The sequence below is a fragment of the Bufo gargarizans genome, chromosome 3, assembly GCF_014858855.1.
Source record: "Bufo gargarizans isolate SCDJY-AF-19 chromosome 3, ASM1485885v1, whole genome shotgun sequence".
Taxonomy (NCBI): Eukaryota; Metazoa; Chordata; class Amphibia; order Anura; family Bufonidae; genus Bufo; species Bufo gargarizans.
Window position 1 is genome coordinate 501,844,071 of NC_058082.1, and position 10,027 is coordinate 501,854,097.

Genomic DNA, 10,027 nt, shown 5'->3' on the forward strand with positions numbered 1-10,027 from the left:
CTGCGTTTTTGTATCCTTTTTTTCTGACGTATACATCCGTAGTGCATTGCAGATCCCCAATACACCCGGCCGGCACCCCCATAGAACTGCCTATTCTTGAAGAATAAGACATGTTCTATTTTTTTCCCCGAGCCACAGACCGGAAGATCGGGGGCGCGCTCCGGAAATGCAGATGCGGACAGCCCCCTAGAGAATGAATAGGTCTGCACCCGTTCCGCAATTTGCGGACCCATTATACGGATGTGTGAATGGAGCCTAAATAGCGTGTGATAAATGCATGTTTAGACTTGGAGTGGAAGGTATATGGGGAAGCTGCAGTGCATTTCCTTAATGTTACAAATGTGTACAGCGGTCAGAGGCGGCGGACTCTGTATTATTATTTGATTTGCATTTCTCCATGAACTAATTTCCATACGAGGATGCAGAACACCGGCTCCTTTCTAATTAATGATCCAATGAGCTTGTCATACTCGTGTAAAGACCACGCTCTTCCTCCTCTCCCTCTAATCACGATTGACTATCTTGTGTCCAGCCTCGCTATTATAGTCCTACTCTTGGTTTATGCCGGATTATTTTCGGAATCCTTGTGACTCTTTGTGCCATGAGGCTTTGTTTTTTAAGTCTATTTCGGTTCACACTTTACTTTCTATCTTTTGAAGGCGCTTTATTGTTTCCTTCTTCTTCTTTTTTTTGCTTTTCCATCTTTTTGTGTTCTGTTTTTCTCTGCTGCAAATTCTCCTGACAACTCATTGCCCGGAGGGGTTTCCTACTATGACACCAGTCTTGATCATCACCGAAAATGCTGCAGATTATAACGTATTGTGACACTGGCACCTTAAGCCATGCTGGGGAAGAGAAGCAACTGTTTAACCCTCATTGTAGGTTGGTGGATTGGGACGCCCCCCATTGACTCGCGGCCATGCGCTTGGGTGTGAATGGGTTAATCTTGAAATCAATGGCTGTCTCTGCTCCTCCTGTTGTAACGCGGTTTGTCATTTCCGATCACTATTAATATCACCTGTTAAGTGCCCAGTGGGCTTCATCGCTCCTCGGTCTGCCCATCAGCCTCACCTCTCGCACATAGGGATGGAAGGGATAATTGCTAAACATAGCATCTAATGCTTGAGGCACAGATCTGAGATTATTCCAGCCTGATTATAGGGCTGCCGCTTGCTCTTTTGAAGGCATCGATTTAAAGGCACAATCCTTTACTTAGCTTTTCCTACATTCCTCACCTTTACAGTGAAATAATAATAAAATAAAAATCCCGGCTGGATTTAGTGTTCTGATGGAAGTAATTCTGAATTTATTTCCTTGCCCTTATCTGTGAAATTTCAATGAACTACTTTATGACTCAGCCACGCTAACCGGACGCTAGAATATCAGTGACATTAATTCCCCCGCTTTTCGGATGAACACCATGGTGGCAGTAATAAAATTGTCTCATACTCTCGGCGGATTGGATGGTAACGAGTTCAGCTCCGAGGGCAAGACTGTTGAAAGCTTCAATATTAAAAGGGGAGTTAACATGCATGACTGTTATATGGCTGCCCGCTTAGCATGTTGCAGAGGGAGTTGACGTTCTGTAGCTTACACAACGAAGACAGTGTTTGACATTTTCCTTGATGCCGCCGTAGGTACTTATGAAAACATCAAATCAGTCACCCCGCTGCAAAACCTGGATGGACGCAGTGAAGAAAATTCTAGATGATATGCAAGTCATGGCTATTAGGCAATAGCATTATCAGACAACTGAAAATCTTTTCCAACTGAAAGGAGCTCAAGAACAAAGACCTGTCTGTTGCGACATATTGAAATATGGCTGAAATCACATCTGAGTCCTACATGGAAGTCAGGAGGTCGAGTAAAGCTGGCCATACACATTAGATTACAAGAATGAACCTGGATTACACCTCCTCATGCTATGCTTTGATCTAATAACGGCTTCTCAGCATAATTAGTATACAGGCCCCTATGTTGCATGCTTACATGAGGCATTAGTACACATTTTGATCAAAAAGCATAAGCCCACTCACCACTACAAGGTTGCCTCCTTGAGTGGGAACCTACTCTCTAATTTGGCGCTGCACTGCGTGGCGACCACCGTTGCCACAGCACCGGACCAGCAGAAGGCGGTACTCAGCAGCCAAACAGCACCCCTGCTGTTTGACAATGCCACCCTGGCACTGGGCCCCACCAGCACAGCAACAATAGCCGCCACGCAGCACCGCACCATGTGAACAGTTGTCAAAGGTTGAGTAAAGCTGTCCATACACATTAGATTAATGTTGGACAAACGCGGGACCGGCCATCCAGCTAGTAATTTCTGGGGCCTCCCCCCCCCCCCCCCCCCAAATAAATTGGACATTTGGATTTCACGTGCCTGAGCCTTTTGTTCCGGGTGAGATAAGTGGCCGTCAGAGGTGTCCTGCAGTGGCTTCTCAGCTTCCCTATTCTGAACACATGGCTCCGGGTGTATGGAGGCATTTGGCCAACAACCATCTAAAACGTATGACCTGGATAATAATGTGTACGTATGTGTGGTGAACCTGATGGAGTTGAATCTCATTTATCTATCTTTTGGTGGTGGTCCACCTTATAGTAATTCCAGAGTAACAGACAAAGCATATAGCAGGAAGCTCCTTGGTGCCCAAACTGTTGTAATTTGGTCCTCAATGACTAATCTCCAGGAGAACAGCTTTTTGTTTGTGTACATGGAGCTCATTCAATGGACAAAAATATTATCTTAGTATTCCTTGGAGCCATTTGTGGGAGCTGACCTTTAATTTTCTCCCAGGCGTAAGGATGGGCATACACATGGGATATAACGAATGGCCCATTTAGCAGACAACTAGCTCACTTTCCACTCGCATTCTCAGTTTCCCAGAGCATGTTCTGAATAGAGTACGCTGCTGACAGAGATCTCTGGCAGTTCTTTATCTCACCAAGACCAAAAGGATCAGGCAATTCAGAAGGTCCCATGCACATCAGAAGGTGAGCCAGTACTAATGTGAGCAGTAGGTTTGGATTAGATATGAGCAAATTTCTTGAAATTCCCTTCATCTCCAATTTGCCCAATTTATTTAAAAAAAATTATTCCGACCTGAATCATTTCTACGCAAATCAAATATGTTCTAGTTGCCCTGAAAATTGGTATATCGCACTCTAAGGTCTCCTAGGACAAAAAAAAAAAAAAAAACGGAGAAAAATATAAGTCCTAGAAGACCAGAGAGAGAGAGAGACACCCACTCGTAATACTTCTGAGTGAGACTTTCAAGCTAGTTCTCCTTCCAAAAGGACAAGAGTACTGAGTGTCCCAGTATTGCACTTGAGTGAGAGGTGCAAGCCAGTTCTCCTTCCAAAAGGACAAAACCACCTATCTATATAGGAGCTCTTATCATTTGTGTTGACTGCTGTAGGAGGACAGTATTTTGTATTTCATGTTTAATGGTATAGTACTGCCAAAATGAAAAAGAAAGGTTCTAAAAAATATGTTTCTGTGGACATCAAAGGGCTGGTCTCATCTAAGACATGCATGGCCTATCGCTAGGATAGGCCACCAATGTCAGGTGCAGGTCTCATCTCAGGGACCCGCACCTATTTCCATAACGGGCCCCTGAAAGTGAAGGTGAGTGCACCACGCATACACAGTGTGCTCTCCATTCAGCATTATGAGAGTTCGGAAAATATCCGAGCAAGCCAGCGAGTCTGGCTATTTTCAGAAGTCCCATATAAATGAACGGAGAGCGCACCGCACAAATGCGCCAACTGCTACATTCACTTCTATGGGACTGTGGAGATTGCTGAGCCAGTGCTTGGCTACTTTCGGCAGTACCATAGAAATAAATGGTGGGCGGCCTCGTATGCGCAGCTGCCGTCCCGTTCTGAAGATAGGTGCAAATCCTAGAGGTGGGACCAGTGCCTATCTGATGTTGGTGGCATATCCTAGCGATGAGACAGCCCCATTAAGTTTAAAAAAATACGCCTTTCTGCTGTCACTTTAAAATACAGTGATCGATGGCTGTAAAAGAAAATAAGAAAAAATAAGACCTCTGTCGGTGACACCGTGCAGGCCCCTTTGAATGCGGCTGATAACAATCGGAGCAAATCAAGGAGAGCAGAACAAACACATTTGTGTTTTGTCTAATCGGTTCTGTACTTTTCATCCTTATCTGCTCAGCATTAAAGCAAGTGTTGTTTTCCTCAAGACTCACTTTTTCCAATCCTGAGATGTCAGCAGACTTCTCAGGATCATAGCTTTCATAGTCATTTTTCTGTGAATTTCGGTTGGGAGCTGATAGCAGGTGTGTCTTACGTATATGTCACATGTCGCATGCTTCCAGTGAGAGGATTAAAACATCACTTTTTTCACGCTTGCGCAGTCAGCCATTTTGTGTCATTGATGCATAAGAGCTGTAATAAACAAAACAGGTTCTGCAGAATTATCCCCAATATTTCTATATAACGCCGCCCAGTCCCTGAGATTTCGGAGCCGGTAGTGATGATGCAGGGGAAGCTGGGTGTACCAAACGGTGTGATCCTGCCCACAGTGATCCAAAAGTCTTATTTGCATAAAGGTAAAAAGATTTATTTCTAAGGATTAGAGGACCGAATTTCCATAAGTAGGATTACATTTCAAGGCACCTAACCTATATGGCTTCGTACTTAGAATGAAACAGATTTTGGACGAGAGAGAATTTTAAGAAAGTTATCCACTATCCACAGGATCGGTGGGAGTCCTACTGCTAAACCCCCCCCCCCCCCCCCCCCCCCCGTACCCTCTGGAGCCCCCCCTAAAATAGATGGAGCTGCTGGTCAGAAATGTGTGCCACCGGTCCATCGTAGATAGCTGAGCGCTGTACTTGCCTTTCTCCAGCGCTCCCATGTAAATGAATGGAGCGACTAAGCACTTTTCCGACTAGCCACCCTCTCCATTTCATGAGCTCCACGGGCTACGGGGCCCCCGTTTTCATGATCGGTGGAGGTGCCACCATTAGGACCCCCACTGATCTCATAGTTATCCCCTATCCTGTGGATAGGAGATAACTTTCCATAACCAGACTACCCCTTTAATTACTTGTAATATTCATTATGAGCTTTTTATTATGTGGTTATGTCTACAACAACTGCACTTCTTGTAGCTGTTAGCATTTCTGTTGCAGTGGGACTTAGGACAAATGTATTTTTTGCATGTCTCATGCCCTTTTAATACAGACCATTTATCATGTGTTCTTCAGTCAGCAATGAATATTCCCTGCTGGTCTCATGTCCCTGTTTCTTGGCCATAGATTTACGTCGGCAGAGACCGTGGTGATGGGAGATGTGACATACGGAGCGTGCTGCGTGGATGATTACACGGCGCGGGCGCTAGGAGCGGACTTCCTGGTGCATTATGGGCACAGCTGCCTGAGTAAGTTTATATCTCCTTCTCTGTTTCAATTGTTCAGGAGTGAAATGTAGGGTAACAATTCTAGAAATACCTCAGGCTGAGTGCTGAAAAATATAGACAGGATATTTCTCTTAATGAAAATGACAACTGTGATGTTTTTGTAGGATATACTGATAATAAAGGTCGACGAGCTATTAGCATAACCATTTACTGCCAACTTATTATTTCTAGAATTTTATTTCAGGGGAAGATCACCACACTACTTATAGCATTCATACAGGCAATATGACTAGTATCTAAGCCATAATCTTGTAGAATCAACTTCTGTGTCCTTGTAGGAAAATGCCTGACGCTGACCCTGTTTGGCACTGGCAGCTGAGGCCACATTTTTCTCTAAGTAGGTTCAAAATTATCTGCTGATTAATTTCTGAATTTAACTTTGCAGTAGACTAAGCTTAGTTTTCTTGATACAGAGCTCACAATAGACATACAGTAGATAAGTGATAAAATGTTGGCTGTCTACAGCCACCACTAGACGGAGCGTTAGGACTTTCTGCATACTGTTTGATCATATGCAGAAGATTCAATCTCTGCCTCTAGTGGTGGCTGCCAAAATGTTATCACTTAACGGAGGACGGACGGAGGACGCAGAAGCAGCCTGCAAGTTCACATTCCTGATAGCCAGGGACTGTGTGTAAATGATTAAAGCCAGGTCCTCCCCAGCAGCTGATAACAGTGCCTGGGCTGTGTGCACTTCTCCCTGTCCCTGCGCTTGGCAGACGCTCCCTCACTCAGCAGAGCTGGAGAATGCAGAGTTGAAGCAGCGCAGACCAGGGAAGGGAGATCTGCCATCTGCTCAGTGTATAAATGACAGCAACATGTGGTAAGAGGACCCCTTTGTGCTGCAGGAGATTAACCCTTTAGGAGGAGGGCTCTGGTTACTGACACTTCTGGGGGGCTATTGTTACTGTCTAGTGAGGGCAGGCGGGATTAGCCTCAGGGTGAGGGCAGTGGCGGTCATCTTAACTGAATAGTGAAATTGCAGTTTTATGCAGACTGGTTGCTAAGGGCTGAATCTTAATAAATATGGGGGTAAGTCAGTCTAATAGTAACTGATTCTGAAATATCATGTTATTAGTAACTACATATACAGTATGAAAATTTAAATTAGGGTCTAAAGGTGACAGTTATCCTTTAACCATGTCTCCCTGAGCATGGCATACTTCCACTTATGAATATGTTTTCCCTCCACTTCCTGTTCAGAGGTGTGGCTAGTCACTTCCCTTATTTGCTAGTGGAGGTATCTCCCCGCTGTGAAGTCATACAGCTTCATGATGTTGCGTCTTCTCGCAAGACCCCGCTGTAGCATAGCTTCCGGGGGGACAGCGTCTCATTCAGACCAGAAGGAGACGCCTTCGCAGAGAAGAACCCTCTTTGCAGCAGTTGGGCTCTTCTCTGTGATGACATATCACTGGTCTGAGTGAGATGCTATCTCATTAGAAGCTATGGTAAAGCGGGGTCTTGTGAGAAGTCCCAGTTCTCAGCTGTATCCGAAGGCTGTGTGATGGAGAACCTCCCCTAGCAAAGCAGTGACCTCATAGGCCATATCCTCTTTTTGGATACTCAGCAGACTGGATGGAACGGTAGGTGAGTTAGTCTACATTGCAACCATGCTCCTGTTACCTTCTGTAAATTTTCCTTTGATTGGAAAGACATCGGTATGCAATGCCTGGAGTCATGTGGGTGGTGCAGAAGTCTTGCAAAGTTACGGAGTCATCTCTTTAAGCACTCCTACACCTTGGTGATTGACGTCTGCATTGTCCCTAACATCAGTGCTAGCGGCTGTGAAATCCCATGCATGCAGTGCTGTAGCCACTTCTGCAGTGCACTCCTGCACACAGATTTTTTTTTACAGAGCCTATGCATGTGAAGTGCGCCAATAAATTTGAGGTGCTATAAACCTTTGTTGACTGCACATGTCTGGAGTGCTTCGCTTGGGAGGTATTACTGCGCATTTGCAGCATGTTAGAGCCATGGGGAATGTTCAAGGTGTGCTTACAGAGATGACTGTGACTCTGCAAGGCTTCTGCACCGCCCGCATGACTCCAGGCATCACATTTGCATACATCACACACTGGTATTAAACTTACCTTTAAGATCATTGTGAAATCTACAGAAAGTAACAGATTCTTGGGGGGTAATGCTGTTAAACAGTTCTGTTTTCCTGTCCAGTTAGTTGGATACCTACTAAGTTGATAACAGGCTCCCTCTAACTAAGGCCTCATACACACAACCATATTTTCTGTGCTATTCATTTCTATGGGGGGATGCACGTATCTGTATTTTTGGAACTTCTTTTTTAAGTTCCGATGACGTATCTCTATAGGGGCTGCTAGGCGGAGCCTTCTGCCCAGCAGTGAGCCCGGTGACGTCACCGGCACTCATGGGTGGGCTTTAGCGCTGCCCTAACCTGTATAATGGCTAGGGAAGCGCTAAAGCACGCCCGCCGGAGACGTCACTTGCAAAACTGCTAGGCAGTAGCAACTGCCTAGTAGTGTTAAAAACAAAAGCAAAAAAGCCCTTGCTCTGCTTGATCCAGTGCAGGGCAAGGGAGCGCATCGGAGCATGAAATGCTCCGATGCTCATATCGGGGGGCTGCCTGGGTGAAAATGCAGATCTATCCGGGTTCAGCTCTGAACTCGGACAACCCCTTTAAATACTGCATTTCATTCTCAGGTCTGATTACTCATTTCATGTTAACGGAGTTGCCCAGGATTAGGAAAATATGTCTGCTTTCTTAAAAAAAGAAGAAAAAAAACAGCACCACCTCTTACACAGGTTGTGTGTGATATTGCAGTTCCCCATTGACTCCAGTGGAGCCAAGTTGCTGTACCAGACACAACCTGTGCCCAGAGGTGGTGCAGTTTTTTTTGTTGTTGAAGGAAACAGCAGCCATGTTTTCCTAATCCTGGACCACCCCTTTAAGCTCTTCTCGTCCTGCATGGTGTATGACACATTATACAGCTGTATAGTAGCATATGTCTTATCCATAATGCAGGGCACAAATGGGGGTGCATATTGTGAGCAGTTGTAGCGTTGAGCTGGTGGGAGTGGGTGGTGTAAGAATACTGTGGACATATGTTTTTGCGTTGTACCCAGCTAACAGGGCAGTCCAAAAACCCACATTTTAACGCTGTTGATTCAGGGCTTCATCTCTGTCATCGTATTGGGTTTCATGAGCGGTAGGGAAAACACCTCGCCGTGACCGCTCATCAGTTTACACCGCTTACAACACAGAAAACCAAATGATGAGAGGAGAAGAGATGCTACGGAGGCTTGTAGCTGGTGAAAACAGCACACCAAGGACAACAAAAAAGAAAGTTTATTGTGCACGCTGCATTGTCTGAAATGATAGAGTAGAATCAGAAGCAAATAATAGGAAGAATTCCAAAGCATTAACCCCTTGTTAATGCTGAAGGAGAACTCATTTCTGCTCTGAAAGTGCTTATTCACTTTCTCCCGACACAGCAGGGGTTATCAGTCATCTACCTGAGCTCTGCACTGCCCTCTTCTGTAGGCTCGGAATAACACAGGCTTATTTCTGTCCTGGGACGGAGAACGTCTTTTGGGTCAATAGCTTTGATTCAGTAAGCTGATCGATATGTCAGCTAGAGGAATGTAGCTTTGTTTCTACGACTATTCCTCTTCATTACTTGCCCTCATGGGTGAGATCTATCACTGGCGTAAAGCTGGTGTCACAGCGGAATAAACTTGGCTCTCATCCATCTGCTGTCCAACTGTCCTCTGTCTTTGTCCGTCTTGAAACGCTTCTCCTACACCCAGGGCTCTGCTGTTGGGTTCTGGCAAGGTTGTATTTCTACACAAAGGGGCAACTTTATGACGTGCAGGAAAATTGACAACTGGCCAGTATTAGAATGACGCAAGTGGCCATCTCCATGCACACATTTCCTTTGTTTTTATATTATAATATACTCCAATAGGTACCACATAGTTGTAGAAAGATACATCATAGGTGTGGAAATATCCCTGGCAGTGGTGGCACAAATTTGCAGGTTAAATAGGTTTTCCGAGACTTTTTAACTTATGACCTGGAACCTACACCGATCAGCTGTTAGAGAAGGCACTAGTGCTCATGTAAGCACCTTCTCACAGCTTTTCTTAGGCCAGTGATGTAAGATTCCTCTGTGATACCAAGTGATACCTTCATCTACGTTACCAAGCACAGCCACTGTACCATGCATGGCGCTGTGCTTGGTAAGCTGTTAGAAGGCTGCAGCGCTTAGAGGAGCGCTGGTGCCTTCTCAAACAGCTGATTGCTGGGTGTCCCAGGTGAAGACCCCCACCGATCAGATACTGATGGCTTATCCAGAGGATAGCTCATCAGTTAAAAAGTCTTAGAAAAACCCTTTAAGTGATGTATTACAGTCAAATGCATGCAACCTCCTTGTAGAAACCCAGCCTAGAACCACATTTCATTGATTATCTTGTGGCAATGGTACCTGACAAGGGGTGGAATCTATTGGGCAAGAATCGAACAGACCGTTCTTGCAGCTAAGGATAGTCTGAGTGACTATGACGAGGACCAGTTTGGTCCTGGGCCAGAGCATTTCCAAAACA

The 10,027-nt window shown here is 45.2% G+C and overlaps 1 protein-coding gene across 1 annotated transcript in view; it reads left to right on the forward strand.

The window, feature by feature from the left end:
• Positions 1-5,768, forward strand: part of DPH1 (diphthamide biosynthesis 1) — a 169,118-nt gene extending 163,350 nt beyond the window's left edge. The window contains exons 4-5 of the mRNA XM_044285778.1: positions 5,289-5,410; positions 5,728-5,768. Of these exons, the coding sequence (XP_044141713.1) occupies positions 5,289-5,410; positions 5,728-5,768 (163 nt within the window). The remainder of the gene's footprint in view (positions 1-5,288; positions 5,411-5,727) is intronic.
• The last annotated feature ends 4,259 nt before the right edge of the window (positions 5,769-10,027 follow it).